Genomic DNA, 19478 nt, shown 5'->3' with positions numbered 1-19478 from the left:
TCTCTCCTGTCCGTCCTTCCTGCCCCGCCTGTGGCTCTCGGGGCTCTCGGGCGGCGCGCGCGGGTCCGCGGGACCCCACGTCACAATGTGCCCGTGCGCGGGCCCGGAGGCCCCGGCCCGGGCGCAGACACCGAGGGACTTCAAAAGGTCTCGGTCTCCAGCGCCGCCGCGTCCTTCCGCCCCGCCAAGGGCCCCGCGGGACCCGCAGGGCGTTCGGGGCGCCGGCTGGGGGGTGGCGGAGCGGCCCTGGGCCGGCTGGGAGAGGCGCAGTCCTGCTCCACCCGCGGGGAAAGAGCGGGTCGGACTGCGGGGCTTGCCCCAGGGGGGGCTTTGCTGGAGCACCGCCCCGGCCTGGAAGAGGCGCTTCAGAGCCCCGGGGGTCCCTGCCTTCTCTGCACCCCCTCTCACCCACCCGCACCTGTGATCGCCCCTGGGGCTGACTTCCTTTCCTTCCCTGCGGGTCCTGCTAAGAAGGTAGGAGGCTCCTGAGTGGGAAGGGTGGGTTTGGCCCCTGAGGTCCAGCCTCAGGGTGGAAGGAAGGGAGGGGTGGCTGGAATTTTTCTGTGGACACCTCCCTGAGCTGGGCAGTATGGTGCTGTGGGCTGGTGGGTGTGGGGTAGGGAGGTCAGGCCCGGCTGAAGAGTGGGGGGTCTCTTTGGGTCAGAGGCTAAGGGGCGGGGGCTTCTTCCTGCCCTGTCTCCCTGTGTCTGATCCCAGGGCAGCTGTTGGTAATATTTATTTCTGTGGCTTTTGCAACAGCTTCTTGGCTGTGGCCTGCCGTGAGGATACTGTGGTCCCTGAGGTCCCTGCCCCCTGTGTGGTTACAGGGCAGTGGGTGAGGGTTGCTGACTTCCCGCCCCCTCTGTCCTTGTCCATCCACACCAGCCGATGCTGCTGGGACTGGCCCACACGGCGTGGGCCCTCCAAGCCTTGTCTTTAGGGGTTTGTGGCTTTCCTACCCAGAGTAGGTGAGGACTCAGAGTGGAGCGTGCTCAGTGGGTCTGTGGTGTCCCCTGCCCAGCACCAGCATGGCCCGGGCCAACATCCCAGGGAGTGAGGTGGACCCCAGGGACAGCCCAGGTGTGGTCCTACTGGCTGTCTTCCCCGCGTGGAGTGCCCCTGGGGAGGGGAGGACCTGTTTGCAGGGGGTTCCTCAAAGCTGGGCCCCCACCACTCCAGGGCAGGGATGCCTGAGGCCGTGCACGTCTCTGAAGGCCGGGCCTGAGTTGGGGTCCTGGAGTCCCCAGTGGGCAGCAGGAGCCTCGGCTCAGCACTTGCTGGGGGCTGGCCTCTGAGCCGGAGGAGGGGTGTGGGTTCCGGGACCCACAGGCCAGTGGGCTTCTTGGAGGTGGTGCTGCCCTCCTAGAGGCAGGCCCGGGACGGCATGTGTGGTTCTGAGGCATCAGGAGGGGGAAGCAGGGGGAGAATTGGCCCCAGAGCAGGTTTTCAGCAGAGGTGACAGAGCCAGGAGGTGACCCTCCTCCTCCCCCAACTGTGTCATCAGGTGGCCTCTTTACAAGCAGCTTCCTTGTCTTTTAAAAGGACTGACTCAGACTTCAAAGCTGCTTCCCAGGGGTCAAATCAGAAGTCACCAGGCCCTTTCTGATTTGGTGGCTGGACCTGGCAGGCTGGGGGGACAGGGAGGTTGGGTGGAGGTGCCGGAGGGCTGAGCCGACGGGCTCCCTACCCCCTCCCGGCAGACCCCTCCGCGGAGGGGCTGGGACATGCCGTGGCCTCACTCAGCAGTCTTTCCCGGACCCCTGAGCACCCTGGCTGCTCTTCTCGCCAGCCCCGCCCTGACTTCTGGAAGGTGGCCCGCCTCGCTCGATGCCACGGTGTCTACCTCACTGTGGGGCCGGGCATATTGTGTGCCTCATTCCTCTGATGAGGAGTTGGAGGTGCCGGCTGAAGCTAAGGCCTCCCGGCGGGGGGGGTGGGGGGGGAGGGAGGAGGCGGTTGCCTGGGGTCCCAGAGCTCAGACGTGGCGGAGCTGGGGTGCAGACCCCCTGGGAGGGCCTCCAGAGCGCGTGCTTCGTACGTTCCCTCTGTGCCTGCCAGCACTAGGGGCCGTGGTGCTGACAGGGACTGGAGCCCTGGGCTTGGGGTGCCGGGAGCTCTGCCGGGGGCAGCCCTGCTCTGCCCCCTCCCCTGCTTTGCTGCCTTCCCCCGAGCAGCAGGGGCCCCTCCCCACGGGGCTCTGGGCAGTGGCCCAGGGAGGCTTTTGCCTGTTGGACTCCAGTTCCGAGTGTGCAGGGAACAGTGATGGGAACAGAAGAGCTGACCCTCTGACCCACTGGGGGCCCGAGACCAAGGATCCCTCCCAGGCTGGTTTGCTCTCCGGCCTGGGCTACGGTGGAGTATCTGCCCCACGAGGCAGATGCCCTTAGTACAGCCATTTGACAGAGACAGGGGTGAAGCCCAGCTGTGTGTGTGAGGATTAGGTTCGGCTGCGGGATCGGGACCCCTAGCGACAGCAGCTTCTCCACGAGACTTTCTCGTGCACCGAAGGAGACCGGAGGTGGGCGGCCCAGGTCCTGCAGAAGGTTCCAGCGTCTCCATCCTGTGGCTCCACCATGCTCAGGGGCCGGTATGCATCCACTACCGTGGCAGGGCCTCTGGGGGCTGGACTGCATGAGTCCATCGGAATGGCCAGGCCCTGGGTGGCAAGGCTCTTGGCTTCAAGGGAGGTGGGGTAGCGAGGCACTCCATTTGTGCAGCTCCTGAGGAACCTCAAAGAGGGAAGAATGGGCATTGTTTAGGCCAGAGACCAGGGGCTTGTAGATGCTGGGTGGGATTTGAACCCAGGACAGCCCAGCCTCTTAGCCAGCGCTGCCAGCTGCTGTGTGCTCCTGGGGGGTGCACGGATGGGGACGGAGTGCATTCAGGGAGCCCTGTGGCTCATGGGGGCTGGCAGGGGATCCCGGTTTTGCAGGAAAGTCTGCCTTTGTTTTTCTTGGGGTAGGATGGCCAGGGGCAGACTCCCTCCCCCGGATGCGCTGTTGCAGGCCCAGAAACCAGAACTCCCCAGAGCCCTGGAGATCCTGGGTCAGGACTGAGGGCTTGCTGGCCCCTCCCCCTTCCGGCCCCCTGCTTTCACCCCATTGCCACACAGCCCCTCTTGCCACCTCCGGGCTTCTGGGCAGCTCCTGTCCCCTGAGCAGATCAATGGCTCTGGGTGGCCTTCCTGGCAGGGCTGCCCCCAGGTGGGCCCCACCCGGAACCCCCGCTCTCTGGGGCACATCCAGAGGGGTCTGGCTGAGGACTGGCATGCCTCAGCTGAAACAGCCGCCTAGATCTGGGAGCAACCTAGCTCCAGGCCAGGGGCTGAGGGCAAAGGTCAGCAGGTGGCCATGGCCTGGCCTTGAACTTCCTTCCAGCTGCCTGGAGCCCATGCTGGCTGGGGGAGGGGCGGGTGGCCTGGGGCACGTGTCCCGCCTACTTTGTGGATTCTTCTTATCTGCTTGTGACATCATCACTGTGGTTGCTCCCAGGGTCCCAGCCTCAACGGCTGAATCTCCACGCCCTTCCCCTTTTCACAGGCAGGAATGGAAGCTTAGAGGGGGTGGGGTCAAGGGCAATGCCCAAGGTCACGGCGAGCGAGCTCACCCAGAGCTAGGGAAGGGCCCGGGGTCCTCGGGCTGAACACGGAAGGTCCAAGGAGGCTGGCTGACCAGAGTGAGCCTGGGCTCCCATGGGCGCTGGAAGGATCCGTGGTGTTTATAGCGCTCAGGCGGTCTCGGCGGTTCGTGACTGGGGTTAAATAGAGGGCTCCTGAGAAAGATCCAGGCAGGGCCAGCACATCCCATCGGCTTGAGGAACGGTCCTGCTCCGGGGGCCTAGAGGTGGGAAAAGGTGGTACCAGTCACCCATCTGGCCACTGGTGGGTGCTTCTGGAATACTGTGCCAGGCACTCAATGCACCCCCAGGCCTCTTGGGCTTCAGGCGGCCTTGGCTGCACCCCGCTAGCCTCCCTGGGGGTTTGGGGGCTAGAGGGGGTAGGGCAGCAGCCAGAGCTGTGTGCCCATGTCCCGGGGCCAGCGCCAGGGACACCTGCTCCAAGTTTTGGGGCCCTGGCTCCCGAGGGGGCAGCCCCCCTGAGCCCTGCGGCTGGTGGAGGGGCACTCAGGTAAGGTGGGCTGTGGGCACAGTGGGGCCCGTGCTCAGGATGGTGGAGGCTGCTGTGGGCTGGCTGAGGGCTGGCTGAGGGCACGGGTGGCCTCCAGTCCTGCGGGGCGCTGGGCAGGGTCTGCAGAGCCTCAGGGAAGGGGGAGGGATTTGCTTCTGCAATTCTGGAATGCCATCTTGCAGTCCTGGGTCTTCGCCCCATCCCACCCCACCTCCGGTATGCCCCTTGCCTGGCATTTTTCACTTGTTTTCCAAAAAACAGGTAAGGAGGTGGGTTCCGGCCCACCTTGGCTTCCCTGCTGCGTGACCTTGGGCAAGTCACTTAACCACTTCGCGTAGGCCCCCTCATCGGAGTGTCCCCACCTGGTGGGGTTGCTCTCTGAACAAAAAGTGAGGCTTCCTGTCCTGCCCTTGGCACATAGCAGGTGCTGCGCAGGCGTGGGGGATGGAGGTGTTCCCACCTGCCCCCCTCCCGACCCCCCGTGGGAAGTGCACTCCGCTCTCCTGGGCAAGGACCCCTGGCTTTCTGTCCCTGGCAGCCCATGGTCTGCAGGAGCCGCTGCAAAGCTTGGTTTGCTTCCTTCCACACTGAGGAAACTGTGAAAATGATGGACTTTTTCCTACCACTTTTACAAAAAACCTTGAAACTGTGACATCGGGAAAAGGACAGGTGGCCGGGCGTCCGCGTGCGTGCGGCCTGCAGAGACTGCTTTGTCCCCTTGAGGACGACCACTGGCAGCCTGCCGTAGCCACCGCAGCTGGTGCGTGTTCTAGTCCGCGTGGACGCGCTCCTCGTGTGAGTGTGCAGAGCACGCTGCTCCCTCCGGGCCGGCCACCCTCGCGCTGCCCACTGCCAGGGGTCTGTGCACGGCATCTCCCATGGCCTATGGTCAATCCCTTACGTCAGATACACAAAGAAATCCAAACAGGAGAGAGAGAAGAGTGCTGAAGACGGATGGTGGGGACGGTCGCACAGCAGTGTGGGTGGATTTCACGCCACTGAACCGGACATTTAAAAATGATTAAAATGGGGCGCCTGGGTGGCTCAGTCGGTTAAGCGACTGCCTTCGGCTCGGGTCATGATCCTGGAGTCTCGGGATCAAGTCCCGCATCAGGCTCCCTGCTCGGCGGGGAGTCTGCTTCTCCCTCTGACCCTCCCCCCTCTCATGCTCTCTCTATCTCATTCTCTCTCTCAAATAAATAAATAAAATCTTTAAAAAAAATGATTAAAATGATGGGGCGCCTGGGGGCTCAGTCGGTGAAGCATCTGCCTTCCGCTCAGGTTGTGATCCCGGGGTCCTGGGATCGAGTCCCGCGGCGGGCTCCCTGCTCGGCCGGGACTGCTCACGCTCTCTCTCTGTGTCAAATAAATGAATTAAAAGATAAATTCTATGTGACACATATTTTGCCACAATTCTGAAAGAGGGAAAGAGAAGCCAGCAGACGCCTCCAGCAGAGAAGGCGGTCCGCATCCAGGTGTGGCTGGGGTCCTCCGCGGCAGGTAGGGGGCGCTCGTGACCGGCCAGTGCTGCATGGGGTGTCCAGGTCTCCGCCCCAGCAGGCTGTGGATCCGACCACTACTTCGCCTCTCTCCCTAGTAGGGGACCTTCAGACGGTTTCAGATTTTTCTTTTTTTTTTTAAGATTTTATTTTTAAGTAATCCCTATCCACCGTGTGGGGTGAGATCCCCCATGTGGGGCTTGAACTCACAACCCTGTGATCAAGAGTCGCAGGCTCTACCGTAGGAGTCAGCCGGGCGCCCTTCAGATTCTTCTAATTCAGACCACACGTGAGGATTGCAGGCCTGCCTCTCATAACTGCCTTAGGATCAGATCCTGGGAGAGGGACCAGATTTCTTTCTTTCTTTTTCTTCCTTCCTTCCGTCCGTCCGTCCATCCTTCCTTCCTTCCTTCTTTATAAGATTGATTTATTTATTGGAGAGAGAGAGAGAGCACAAGCCGGGGGAGCGGCAGAGGGAGAGGGGAAGCGGACTTCCCACTGAGCGCGGAACCCGGAGCCCGACGTGGGGCTCGATCCCACGACCCTGAGATCACGACCTGAGCCAAAACCAAGAGGGGACGCTCAGCCAACTGCGCTACCCATCTGCCCCGGGACTGGATTTCTGCACGGCTTTGCCCAGGTGCTGCCAACCTGCCGTCCCCCGGTGGCCGTTCCCAACATCCGGGCCAACCCCTTGTGTTACCGGTCTTTTCTTTTGGACCGAGCCAACCCAAAGGATGAAAACAGGGCTCTTGTTTCGATGTGCGTTGCTTTGATTTCTAGTGAGAGTGAAGATTTTCCATGTTTATTGGACATTTCCATCTCTCTCCTTTATAAAGTGCCAGCCGTGCCCTCTCCTTGTCCCCTCAAGCCTCACAGTGACTGAGAAGCTGTCTGTAGATGAGAAACGGAGCCCCGCAGAGGTGAAGCAGCCAGTCAACTCGCTCAGCCTGTATCCAGGGCCTGCTGGGACACAGGTCCCAGGGCGGGAAGGGACAAATGGGCAGGTCTGGCCTGAGCAGGCCGAGGCTGGCAGGTGCAGGGGAGGATGGCCGGTCTAATCGTGTGAACGCGCCTCCCTGAGCCTCAGTGTCCCCATCTGCAGCATGGGATGAGGGAGAGCTGCCCTCCCACGGGGGTTCTGTTCTGTGAAAGGGGCAGCTGAGTGAGAGGCTGGCTTTCAGATCCAGAAGGACAGATCCTGAGGGATCCACTCCCAGGAGGCCTGAAAGGAGTCGGGTCCACAGACGCAGGGGGCAGGGGCTGGGGGAAGGGGGTCCGTGTGTAACGGGACAGAGTCCAGTCTGGGAAGAGGAGCATGTTCTGGGGCGGATGGAGGGGACGGCTCAGTGTGCATGCGCTGACGCCCCTGAGCTGTGCACTGGACAGCAGTTAGAAGGGTACATTTTGGGTCATGTGCATTTTATGACAATTTAAAAAAAAAAAAACAGAGTCTGGCTTTGAGCCAGTACTGAGTCTGCTGTCTTAAGGGCCATCTCCGGGCCTGGGGCAGTTACTCACCCTTGTGTATAAAATGGGAAATCCCTCCCTTGCCGTGAACGCTGTTGAGGGGCTCAGATACCTGAGGGGCTGGGGGTGCTGCCCAAACCTGTGAGAAGTGGAATAGTTCTGGGTCACTGGTGGGTCAGCCACCCACAGGGGATGGGGCGGACTGGGGCCCTGCGGGGAGTTAGAGGGCTCGGAGCCTCGCCCCGCAGGCTGGCCCCTACTGGAGCCCGTCCCAGGTAGAGCCCTCGGCCCCGCGGCGTCCTCCAAGGCCAGCAGCGCCTGCAGACACATCCCTGCGCCCATAGCCACTCACGCCCACCTGTGCTGCTTGGAGGCAGCCCCCGAAGGTCGCCGATGCCCTAGGGCAGCCCCCTGCAGGCGCCGGGGCTGGAAGGGCGTGGACCTCCAAGTGGGGGAGGCCCAGGCCCCTCACACCCTGGCTCCCCTCCTCTGCCTTCCCCTGGGGCAGGTCATTTGCGCTCTGTAGGCCCGGGAGAAGGGGACGGTGGGATTGCTCAGTAGGACAGGGGTGAGGGGTGCAAGCCCAGCCTGGGCGCGCTCCTCTCATAGCGGGCGGCGCTCCCGCTTGTTCCTGAGCAGTCGTCAGCCCCTGCGAAGGTCTCCACTTGCTGTGGATGCCTTCTTCCCTGTGTGGCACTGCCCTGCAGGGTCTCCTTCCCCAGAGCCTGCGGGTGGGGGCCCCCCTCCTCTGCAGGGGTGCAGGGATCCCTCTCTCTCTGTTGGGTTTTATTTTATTATTTTTTAAAGATTTTATAAGTCATCTCGCCGCCTAACGTGAAGCTCGAACCTATAACCCCGAGATCAGGAATTGCACGCTCCCCCGACTGAGCCAGCCGGGCGCCCCTCCACGTAGGGTTTTTCGTTGCTGACAGCCGAGAACCAGACCTAGCCCAGCCCTCCGGGGGCTCTCAGCCTCCAGTCCCCTTGCAGCTGCCCCTGGATGAGCCCGCAGGGGTGTGGGGTGAGGGCAGGGCCGCACGGCAGGTACTCGCAAAGCAGATGCAGCAGAGGACAGCCTCCCCTTTGCCAGGTGTCCACCCCTGGGGGCTTCGCACCTTTCTGTCCGTGATCTTCCCTGTTTCCACCAGAGTGGCAGGAGACCCGGCCGCACTCGCTGACCCCTTGAGGGACAGGACCTGATGGCTCCTGGAGGGGAAGGTGAACTCAGGGTCCCGCCAGCTGCCCACGAAGAGGGCCAGCCGGGGCTCCGTCTGCTGGGTCTGTTCCAGGCCGGAGCCCAAGACGGGGTGCAGGGCAGGGGGGCCCTGCTCACTGACATTCTCTCTTCTCAGGATCATCAGATGGTTTGTCTCAAAGTTTAAGTACATATTCGGCCTTCGTTTTGAGATAAAGGGTCTCCAGAAGCTGGAGGTGGACCACCCCTGTGTCATCATTTCTAACCACCAGAGCATCCTGGACATGATGGGTAAGCCAGGGCGCAGAGGGGTTGGTGGGAGAGCTGGCCCTTCCTGGCTGCAGGCCCGGCCTGGGACACTGCCCTGGTCTCTTGCGGGGAGAGGGAGGGGTGCTTCAGAGAGCTGGATCCTGGGCCCAGATGACCTGGTGGGAAAGCGGGGCTGACCCAGGCCAGGGGGACCCGTGCCTCCCTCCAGCCACATGACAAAGCTGTGTGTGCCTGATGCTGGGTACGGGGCTCTGCCATCCTCACCCCAGCGGCTGGGAGCTCGGCTTCCCAGCTCCCTCTACAGGCAGGAAGCAGGCCGAGAGGCCACATGACCTGGCCGGGTGGGAAGGCATGACCCCACCCAGGCCCGTTGGTGGTCCAGGCACAGGGCTGGCTCTCTCCTCCTTGGGGAGGTGGCTGCCAGGCTCTGAGCCTGACCCCTCCTGCCTGGTGCCCGTGGCCACCTGCAGGCCTGATGGAGGTCCTACCTGAGCGCTGCGTGCAGATCGCCAAGCGGGAACTGATCTTCTTGGGGCCCGTGGGCCTGATCATGTACCTTGGGGGCATCTTCTTCATCAACCGGCAGCACTCCAGGACTGCCATGACCGTGATGGCCGATGTGGGCAAGCGCATGGTCAGGGAGAACGTGAGTGTGGGGCTGGGGGCCTGCTTGGCGGTGCAAACACTCCCACTCGGCGGTAGGTGCCCAACAGCACCTCAGCCCCCTGCCCGTGGAAATGTCGGGAGCCGAGCCTCGGGAGCCGAGCCTCCGCATCCGCGCATTCGCGGTAGTGGCCTCAGCTGACAAGGGAGGCTCCTTAGGAGGGGGCGGCCCAGCCCCCCCCACCCAGCTACAGCTGCCTCCTGTCTCCCCCACAGCTCAAAGTGTGGATCTACCCTGAGGGCACGCGGAACGACAATGGAGACCTGCTACCTTTCAAGAAAGGCGCCTTCTACCTGGCAATCCAGACCCAGGTGTGCCAGGGAGCTGCCCTCCTAGCGGGGCAGGGAAGCGGGTCCAGGTTGGCTTAAAGCCGAAGGTGACGGCCTGGTCAGGTTGGGGCCGCTGGGGCTCGGGGACCCCCTCCCACTGGGCGGGCACAGGGCCTCCTCACCCCTCCAACACCTGGTTTCTGACCTGCTGGGAGGGCTGTTCTTTGGGCCTCTTCGCCCACTCTGAGCGCCAAGGCTGGCGCTGATCGGGTGCAGCACCCAGCTTTGGCAGACCCCTTGGTAGCTGGCCAGCAGGGGCCCCCAGGGGAGGCAGCGGTGGCAGGCCTACTTACTGGGCTCTCTGGGGAAGGCTGAGTGCTTGCCCAGTCCTGCAGAACTGTGGGCTGGGGCTAGATGAGCAGGGCCTGGGGGGCGGCCCGCACAGAGCGAGCTGGGACTCTGCGGTGGGCCCCTCTACTTTCCTGGTCCTTGAGCTCCAAGGTGCCCTTTGTCCCGGGAGGTGCTTGGGGGTGACGTCCGTAGAACTGGGGGTGCATCCATCCCCGGGGCAGTGTCTCCTGGTGGCTAAAGGGTGCTCTGTCCCACTCCTGGTCCTGTGTTGGGGGAGTTCGTGCAGGGAAAAGTCATCATCTGCAGTCGGGGGGAGGGGCTTTCGTCCTGCCCGGTTAGGGTCTGCTCTTGGCCCTCCACCCGGCACAGGTGGCCTCTAGCGCCCCCTGCTGTCTGGTCCTGAGCAAGGCCGGGCGAGCCCTCCTTCCAGAGGCTCCCAGCTCACGCCCCTGTGGGGTCATGGAAGCAGCCCGTGAATGGGGTGGAGGAGCCTGGGTTTTGAGCTCTCACCCCCTGGGCCTGCGGCCCCTCCAGCTGGGAGGTGGAGGGCACCCCTGCCGCATACCTGGGGCTGATGTCCTTTCCTTTTGCTGGTGGTATGGGACATGGGGCTCGTGGGAGAGGAGAGAGGATGCTGCAGAGGCTCTGGGGGGGCTGGGGTAGCGCAGCCTCAGCCAGGAGACTGGACAGCATTCCCTGTCCTCTCCGCTCCCCTCCTCCCTGTCTCCCCGGGGGCCTCCCAGCCTGTCGCCTCCCTGTGTTCCAAGCCTGTGCCCCTGCTGGTACCAGGGAGAGGCTCCCTGACCGCCAGGGTTAATGATCACCCCCAGGGGCCGTTTCAGACCCTGGCGTCTTCCAGGAATACCAGCAGACCCTGTCCCCTCCCTGGCTACAGCTGCCCCCTGCCTCCCCAGGATGGGGGAGGGGTGGGCAGAAGGACCTCAGTAACCTCCAGCTAAACTGTACAGGGCACTGCCCCCCGCGCAAACTTAGGACCAGTGGGGGCACAGATGTGGGTCATAGGGACATGTGCCGGCCAGGAAGGCTTCCTGGTGAAGGGGATGCTTGAGTGATGATGTGTAGGATGAGTTTATGGAATGCTGGGGGCAGCTATAGCCGGGGAGGGGGCAGGGCCTGCTCCTTTTCTCGCAAGACAGCAGGGTCAGAAACGGCCCCTGGGGGTGATCGTTAACGCAGGGCATGAACGGTGTCCCAGGCCCCGGGGTCACGCGTGGAAGGGGCCTGAGGCAGGTCACCTTGCCTGTCCTGTAGCTGCAGGCACTCCCGGGACCTCGTTAGGCAGAAGGCAGGCGAGTGGCAAGGCAGGGCTCCCCCCAGCAGCTCATCCTTGGGGCTCAGGGTGGGCTGGGGCGGGCTTCCGTGTGTCCTCAGGCGCCACGGCTCTGTCCACAGGTGCCTATCATCCCCGTGATATACTCCAGCTTCTCCTCCTTCTACAACCCCAAGACGAAGCTCTTCAGCTCAGGTAGCACCCCACCACCTGGGCATACCCGCGGGCGAGTCTCATCCTCAGTCACAGGGATGCCCAGGCCCCTCGTAGGGTAGTTCCCCTTTCTGGGTGGTTCCTGTAGGCCAGTGATCATTTGGTGAGTGCAGGAAGGAAGCGATCTGCAATCCCAGCAGAGGGAGGGTTAGGCGCCTGAGTTCACACGCAGAGGCCCAAGCTGGGCAGCAGCCTCCCGGGTACCCCCATGCCCACCAGCCGTGGAGCTTGGGGCCACTACCCTTCCGTCCAGATCCCGAATGTGGGCACCTGGTGCCTGGGTAGGAAGGTGGGGCCAAAGGTTGACGGGCAGCGGGGCGGGGAGGGGAGGAGCCAAGCTGTGTCCCCCCGCCCCCCATATCGGAGACTCTTGGCCCCCCAGACCATGGTGGAGGATGGAAGTAGAATGGTGGGTGTGGGTGCCTGGGAGGAGGCAGGGGGGCACCTTCTGGGGGAGGAAAGTTCTGTACCTTGGGTGGAGCTCGCAGGGGAGTATACAGCTGTCAGAACCTACCAAGCGCGGACTCAGGAGCTCTGGGTTTGGTTGTACTGATTATTCTCAGTTAAAAACCAACCACCTGAGACCAGGCGTCCAGGGACGGCCGGTAGGTGGCCGAGGAGGAGGAGGAAGGGGGTTCAGCTGGTGCCGGAGCAAGGACAGGCCACGGCTTGGGCGCCAGGACAGTGGGCACGGGTGGGGGCCCCAGGCCACTGATGCTCCGCCCCCAACAGGAACCATCAAGGTGGAGGTGCTGGATGCCATCCCCACCAGTGGTCTCACTGTTGCCGATGTCCCCAAGCTGATGGATACCTGCTACCAGGCCATGAGGACCACCTTCCTCCGCATATCCAAGACACCCCAGGAGAACGGGGCGACTGCAGGGCCTGGTTGCCAGCCAGCCCAGTAGCCGAGGCCTGGGGTGGGGCAGGACCTGGGGACAGGATGGGGGGGGCCGGGGACAGGGCCTGGCTGGAGAAGGGACAGAGGGATCTCTTCCCCTGCCCCGGCTGCTAAATATCACTGTGTCCTGCTCCCGAGGATTCCCCCGCTTTCATTCGGGCCCTGGATGCAGGAGGCTGCCTCCTGTCATTGGCCTCGGATGTCCCCCCAAAAGGAGAGTCAGCTGGAACCTTCCCTAGAAGCCCACACTTGTGCCTCTCGGACTCAGGAGCAGGCGAAGGACCAGCTGGGCCGACAGGCAAGGCCTCGGGACGAATGGCCAGGGCTGAGACGCTCCACCCTCCTGCCTGGGCCTGTGGGGCGTGGAGGCTGGCTGGGCGGCCGGCCCTCTGGGAGAAACGGGACTCTGCGGGGGGGTAGGGGGGGCGGCTGGACACCCGGTCTTGTGCAACCTGGGCCTCAGGGAGAGCCACACAGCAGAGGTCCTTGCTCCGCTGGCCTTGGGAGCAAGCCGGCCAAATAGGCACTGCACGCCGTCAGTGTTTTTTAATAAATGAACCCTCGGAAGCACCTGGTGAGCCGTGGTCACTCGGGTGGGCGGAGCGGTACAGCACTCAGGGCTGTCCTCGCCACCTCCAGGGAGCACTCCATGCCCCCTGCAGTGCCCCCCTCCAGGACCAGGCCCGCGATCATCCTGCGGTAGTTTTCCGGGGGTGGGGATGTCCCCTGAACTGGGCGGCGGGCACGCTGGGGGTCAGATTTGCTCTCTGGCCGCCGGCCGGAGCTTATCACCGAGAGGCCAGACTCGCCGTCGCAGTGCCACCGGCTCTAGCCCCTTGTGGAGAGGGAGGACCAAGAGCTCGTGTAGGAGGAGGGCCCCGTGTGGCTGGAGCCCTCCTCTGTGCCCCACGGCTGCCCCTCTGCCCTCCTGCCAGCCAGCAGGTGGCCCCCCATCAGCCTCAGGATGCCCTCCAGAACCCACCAAGGACACAGCAGCGCCTGAACCTTAATTTTATTCTGACACGGAGCAGAGGTGCCCCCAACATGCTGCCCGGCAAGCAAGACCCTCGTACCTCCCCTGAGCCACGGCCCCCCTCACTGGTGCTGGCCGGGCTGGGGCTGGATCACACCCAGGGGGACCCCTCCTCCCGCCCCGCCTTGGCGCGAAGTCCCCCTCCGGCCCGACCTAGCGCAGTGGGCAAGGCTCCCAATAGCCAGGGCCAGGGGCCCGGGCCGCCTGTTACAGCTCCTTCTCGCAGGAACCTGCGGACGGACAAAGGGCTGAGGTCAGAGGCCGCGGCTCCCCACCACCTTCCTTCCCCCAGGTCCCAGGCTCCCGGGTGGCACTCACAGGACCCCAGCTGCTCCTCCAGGAGGGAGATCTGCTCGCTCAGAGAGTCGATGCGGTCCAGCTGCTGGAGGGAATGCGCCAGGAGGCTGCTGGGGTCCGGGAGCCCATGCTCCAGGGCCCTTGAGGCCAGGCTATGTAGCGGGGCCAGCACCAGCTGCAGCTTCTGTGGGCGGAAGGGACCCTCTCTGTTCCACAAGGCTTTCAGGGAACCCTGTGGCCTGTAAGGGCTCTGCAGGGCCCTGGACGTCCACCAGAGGGAGCGTCTGTGCCAGGAGAGCGGGGGCGGGGGGGCACGGGCCAATGGACACCTCGTGACCGGCCCTGCAGTGGTCCCCAAAGCCTGGGGTCCCAGGTCAGAGGGGCTGGGGGGGGAACCAGAGCTTCCAAGGGGTCCTCAGGCCAACGGCCCCATAGAAAGGCCGCAGGGACAAAGGTAGGTAGGGGTGGGCTGGACCTGGCTTCAGGCACTCTGCTGCCTGTGGGGGGCACGGCCAAGCTTGGCCCTCCTGTCCTGGGGCCCCCGGGCCTGCTAGCCCTGCCCGGCCTGGGCTGTCAGTGCCCAGGAGGCCTCCTTCCCGGGGCCACCCCCACGGAACCCCACAACCACCCTGAGGGTCTGAGCTACACCACAGGAGACGATGGGCGGGGGGCAGGCCTCACCTGCTCCAGCACGTCCACCCTTGACCGAAGTCTCTGCACTTCCTCCTCGACTGCGCTGTCCACGCCTGGGGAGATCCCAGCCCTGATCAGGCAGGCCCCGCTCCACACCCCACACCCCAGGCCGGCTTCTCCCCATGCAGAGGCCTCTCGGCCTCGGCCAAGCGCAGGGCACAGCCGTGGAGACCGGGCTCAAGACCCACGCCCATTCTAGGCAGCGAGGCTGGCCTGAGGTCTGGCAGGCGGCCCCGCCACGTCAACAGGCCCTGACCCGGCAGGTGCGCCCTGCCCCGCCCCTCGGCGCCAGGGTCCCCGCGGTGCTGAGCCGTCCAAGCCGAGGTCCACGTCGAGCTCTTGGTGCCAGGCTGCCGACAGCGCATTATTACTCACGGTACGAGTTTGAAGTGTCACAGCGCGTACCAAAAGTAATAATGTCCCGTCGTCAGCGGAGGTGTGGCGTCTCCTGGCTGTGGGGGCAGGGACACGGAGAGGACCCCGGGGCATGTCTTCCCCTCTCCCGGCTGAGATGAGCCCCCTCTCAGCAACCCTCCCCCACAATGCCCCCAAGAAAGCAGCGCCCATCTGTCCCCTGGGGAAAATCCCCACTTAGGCCCGGGTCAGGGAGATGGCCTGCAGCCCAGGGCGGGAGGCCTCCGGCAGCCCCCACTGCACCCAGCGCAGACGTGCAGGGTGATGCCCACCCCCTCCCCAGGCCCTCCCCGGCCCTCCTCCCAGGCATGGCAGCAAGGACAGGGGGGGGCATGTGAGAAGTTTACCTGTTGTGGGGTTCGGGGCTACCCTGGGGGCCCCTGTCTTGGGCAGGCAGAGCACACCATCTGCAGATGGGCTGTGCCCTTCCCAACACCAGCACCAGTAACTACCCGCGGTGTTGACGCAGTGCTGGGGACAGGTGCCCCCTCCAGCCCTGCACTCGTCCACGTCTGCAGAAAAAGGGGTGTCAGCTAGGGAGTGGCACCCACACTGAGCCCCCTCAACACCCGCCTGTTCGTGGGCTACCCCCGACACCCAGCGAGGGGCCCAGACGACCCTTCCCCTCCGGGAGGACGGGAGGCAGCCTCACCTGTCTGGCAGGTGTCACCCTGCCATCCTGCAGGGCAGTGACAGCGGCCTGGCTGGACACAGCTCCCTCCGTTCTGGCACGGTGGCTGGCATATTGCTGTTGAGGGGGAGGCCTGTCACAAACGGAGGGGGGTCCCCAGGGCCCTGCAGGGGGGCAGCCGGGGAAGGCCCTGCACCTCTCACCTGCTCCACAGGCCCTGGGGAGCCCGCCGGTCCTCTTCCAGCCGGGGCAGCAGGCGTAGCGAGGCCTGGGGGCGGCCGGCCCAGGGCTGCGGCGGTAGGCAGTCCTGTAGACGGTCCTGTGGGGTGGGTAGGTCAGGGAGTCATCAGCAGTACTGGCCGGGCTCCCCAGTTCCTCACCCCACCTTCCCTCCCTGGGCACTGGGCCCCTGGACGCCGAGGGCGCGCCCTACCAGCCCTGCTCAAGCCATGGGCAGCCTCCGAGTCCTGGACTCCCGGCCCCTCCCCTGCGCAGGTGGGGAAGGGGCGCTCACTAACGGGGCTTTACCGACCCCTCCTTGGCCTGCCTGCCCCCTTAGTGAAAGGGGCAGGGAACAGGGCCCCGCCCCTCGATGGGCCCCACCCCCTCCGCCCCCACCTTCTTGGCCAGCAGGGGGACATCCCACAGGAAGGTCTCTGAAAACCCCACAGACCACGAAATCTCTTTAAGCCACGTTTCCACAGCTGAGCGCCAGAGGAGACCCACGCCCCTCATGCTGGCGGTTGGCTGGGCGCGGGGGCGGCCTGGGGGTGCGGCATTACAGTCCCCACCTGTGACCATCAGGGGCTGTCATGGGGGGAGGGGTGCCCACCGGAGCTCAGGGGCAGGTTCTGGCGAGGCAGGGATCATCTCAAACGGATAAGAACTTATAGCCAGCACCCCGAAAGCAGAGGGTAGCGGACAGGCTGGGCGAGCCCCGCAAAGATGAGGGCGGAGGAGCAGGACGGGATGACGTTGAGATCACTGCAGCCACACCCTGGGGCCGAGGCTGCCTGAGTCAAAACAGGCATCAGCCTCCGCCATCCACTTGGACGTGGGCCCGGGTTTCCCACCTTGGGGTGCATGGCCCTCCTGGGGCTCAGGGCTGATGTGTGGCAGGCGGGGGAGCTGCAGGGGGCAGGGGGCGCTCACCGGTAGGTGCTGCAGGCTCGGTGCCCGTCACAGGTGGTGAGGAAGGGTTGGTACACTCGCTGCACGAAAGACTCTGACTCGGGGCCCCTGGGAGCCCCGATGGCACACACCCTGCGGCTAAAGAGGTGGGGGCACCGGCAAGTCAGTCCCACGGCTCCCAGCCCAGAGCCCAGAGCCTTCCAGCCCTGGAGCCAAGGGAGCCAAGAATCTGGGGAAGGGGCTTCCCAGCGCCACCACAGGAAGGACCCTCCGCAAGAACCGCAAGGAGGAGCCATGCCCCCCCACCCCCCGTCCTGGGGGTGGCCTGAGGGCTCCTGGCTGCCCACCCCCACCGCTGCAGCACCCAGAGCCCGAGTCCCCCACGCTCTGACTCACCCAGGCCGGAAGACGTGCTCAGTGCCACCCACTGCCAGCACCAGGAACCACACCAGCAGCAGCTCCCTGGAGGTGAACATGGCCCGTGTCTGCAGGGGGGATGGCCTTCTCCTCAGGGGGGCCTGAAGCACAAGGCACCCCCATAAGTCCCTCTGCAGATCCCTCCTTGAGCCCATGCCTCTGGCAGAGCCCGGTCCCTGGCTCTGGGACACCTGCCCAGCTCAGCCGCTTTGCTAGGGCCTCCCACTGCAGCCTCGTGCCCGCAGGAGCCCCCAAGGGCCGTGGCAGCTGCCCCTTCCTCCCACCGCCTCACAAGGGAGGCCAGCCCTCTGCCCCGCACAAACAGCCCAGAACCCCAGAAGGGCGAGGATGCAGCAGCTTGGCCTGGGTGAGCCTGAAGGCAGCCGCAGCTCCAGCAACGTTCACTTGGGAAGGTGGGGGCCCAGGGGAAGCCTCTGGACCAGTTCTCCCTCCCCTGGCTGGATTTAGTGCCCTCGTGTCGTGGCAGGGTGGTCTCCCAGCCCAGTCTGCCGACCGGGTGGTAATGGGCAGAGCTGGAACCCAGCCCAGATGGCTTGGTCCTTCTGGCCTTCAGTGTCCTCATCTGCCAAATGGGGAGCCAGCCACAGGGGTGACATGGGAGTCTGAGGGGGTGCAGGAGCTCAGCATGAGGGGCCATATGGTCCTTCTCAGAGTGCGGCAGAGCCTGCGTGGGAGGGGGTCACTCCTACCCTGGGGTCTGACTGGTCTGCTCCAGGGCTCCTGGGACTGGGCGGGGGGGAGGGGCCTGGAGCAGCCCTCCCCACCCCACATGCCAGTGGAGCCAAATGCCATCCCTCTCTTCTGGGGATGGACGCCAGGGACCCGGGAAAGCATTCCTGGGAATGTGGGAAAACCCAGCCCAGAATTAATGGTCCGCAACGCGCCGAGGGGCCTGTGAGGTGGGGGGAGGGGGAGGTGTCCACATGTGCGGCCAAGCATCTGGGGAGACGGGGCGCTCCAGGCACCGCACCCGAGGCCCCCAGGGGGCGGGGTTCCGCCCAGGTGGGCAGCCCCTGGCCCTGCAGGGCATCCAGCAGGAAGGACATGGAAGACAGCTGGACTTCTGTGTGGCAGGAGGTAGAATCAGGGTAGGGTCGCCCCCTTCTCTGGGACTCGGTTTTCTCAAAGACACCACTACGGTCTCAGAGGCCCCTCCTCCAGCTGACAGCTGGTCCCATCAAGAGTGACCCCCGTGAGCAGTTGCTGAGCCCTCAGGCCTGCCAAGCCCAACCCGCAGGGGAGAGTGATACCATGATGGGTCTGCACAGTCAGCTGGGAGTGGGGTCCTTGCTCTGGCCCACGGCCCCATGTGAGGTGGAAGGCAGCTGGAGGAGAGTCCTTCCTGCACCCCCTGTTCACTGTGGTGGCCCAAGAAGGGAAGCCAAGGTGTTGGGACTTAGTTTGGGGGCAGGGACATGTCCTGTGAGCCAGCTTGGGAAGAGGACCTCTGGGAGTGGACCCTGGGGGTGCAAACTATTAGGGGGCACTCCTGGGGGTCTAGGCAAGAATTGAAGGGATGGGAACAGGTGACACTGGGGAGCAGACCCTGGGAGGGCAGAGGTGGCCCCAGGGCCCGGGGGGCTGGGCAGAAGCACATGTGCTTGCTTGCACTCGGTGCCCCGTTGGGGGAGGCTCATCTCTTGCAGATGTAACTGTCCCCCCCCCCCCCCCCCGCCAGGTATCCACCCCAGCACCTCCCCTACTCATTGACAGCGGCTTCAAAGGGGATCATGCTTTAAGAGAGGAGAGACTCAGTATTTGAAGCCAGGCTTTCTCCGGGGTCACCGGAGGCCCATGGCACTGCCCAGCCTGTGCTGGGCTGGCAGAGTCTCATTTCCCTTTGCAGCCCAGCTGGGGCGGGGGTGGCCGCAGCGCCTCAGGTCGATAAGCAGTAATGTCCCATCCTCCCCGAGGGTCAGCAGGAGCCCAGCCCACCACCTTCCCTCCCACCTGCCCGCGCTGCGTCCCCGCAGCGCCCACCCCGGAGGGCTGGGTCCGCAGAAGGAGGGGCCTGACTCGCCGCAAAGCGGCGGCCGGGGCTCCCCCACTTCCACCGGGAGGGGTGGTCTGGACGTTAGGACCCTGGGAGGACGGAAAGGCGGGGTGACAGGACATTGGGGAAGCGTCCTCTCCGCCGCCGGCCCCAAGCCTCCCCTCCCCCTGCACGCCGGATCTGTGGGGGTGGGGGTGAGGATGGAGAGAGACACGGGGTCTGGGGCCTACGAGGCCCTGAGCCAGGCCCTGGGGGACGCTCAGGGCCCGGACGCGGGTGAGGGGCTGCGGCGCCCCCGGCCCCGGCCCCCCGCGCGGCCTGGCTCGTCGCCTGTTACCGGCAGGGGGCGCCCTTTCCGAAGGCCGCTGGGCCCATTCTCCGGACCTGGCGCAGGATCCGGGCAGGGCTGGGGGTCGTGTCCCCGCGCGGCAGCCCCGGCGCCCCCGGCCCGCTCACCTCTCGGCTCCCCGCGGTCGCTCTGCGTCGCCCCCCAGCTCCGCGCGCGCCCAGGCCCCCGACCACCCCCGCCCCCAGCGCGCGGCGAGCAGACCCCGCCCTCGGCGCTCCCCGCGCCCCCCGGCCCGGCGCTCGCTCCCTCC

General features: G+C 64.9%; 2 protein-coding genes across 5 annotated transcripts in view; one reads left to right on the top strand and one right to left on the bottom strand.

Moving 5' to 3' along the window:
• Window positions 1–12819, top strand: part of AGPAT2 (1-acylglycerol-3-phosphate O-acyltransferase 2) — a 13841-nt gene extending 1022 nt beyond the window's left edge. The window contains exons 2-6 of one of the 2 annotated variants that reach the window (XM_021690975.1): window positions 8448–8581; window positions 9031–9206; window positions 9440–9535; window positions 11258–11330; window positions 12081–12819. In XM_021690975.1, coding sequence (XP_021546650.1) covers window positions 8448–8581; window positions 9031–9206; window positions 9440–9535; window positions 11258–11330; window positions 12081–12256 — 655 coding nt within the window. In that variant the 3' untranslated portion in view covers window positions 12257–12819. The remainder of the gene's footprint in view (window positions 1–8447; window positions 8582–9030; window positions 9207–9439; window positions 9536–11257; window positions 11331–12080) is intronic. The other variant, XM_044920346.1, reaches the window with a different exon arrangement.
• Window positions 12820–13249: 430 nt separating this feature from the next.
• The window catches only part of EGFL7 (EGF like domain multiple 7), a 9298-nt gene continuing 3069 nt past the window's right edge, over window positions 13250–19478 (bottom strand). For 2 of the 3 annotated variants that reach the window (XM_021691011.1, XM_044920594.1), the window contains exons 2-10: window positions 16845–16966; window positions 16470–16586; window positions 15521–15636; window positions 15339–15434; window positions 15034–15198; window positions 14648–14724; window positions 14261–14325; window positions 13601–13763; window positions 13250–13512 (exon numbers count right to left, since the gene is read on the bottom strand). In XM_021691011.1, coding sequence (XP_021546686.1) covers window positions 13640–13763; window positions 14261–14325; window positions 14648–14724; window positions 15034–15198; window positions 15339–15434; window positions 15521–15636; window positions 16470–16586; window positions 16845–16966 — 882 coding nt within the window. In that variant the 3' untranslated portion in view covers window positions 13250–13512; window positions 13601–13639. The remainder of the gene's footprint in view (window positions 13513–13600; window positions 13764–14260; window positions 14326–14647; window positions 14725–15033; window positions 15199–15338; window positions 15435–15520; window positions 15637–16469; window positions 16587–16844; window positions 16967–19478) is intronic. The other variant, XM_021691012.1, reaches the window with a different exon arrangement.

The sequence above is a fragment of the Neomonachus schauinslandi genome, chromosome 13, assembly GCF_002201575.2.
Source record: "Neomonachus schauinslandi chromosome 13, ASM220157v2, whole genome shotgun sequence".
NCBI lineage: Eukaryota > Metazoa > Chordata > Mammalia > Carnivora > Phocidae > Neomonachus > Neomonachus schauinslandi.
Note: the sequence above shows the minus strand (reverse complement) of the source record. Positions and strands in the feature narration are given on the sequence as shown.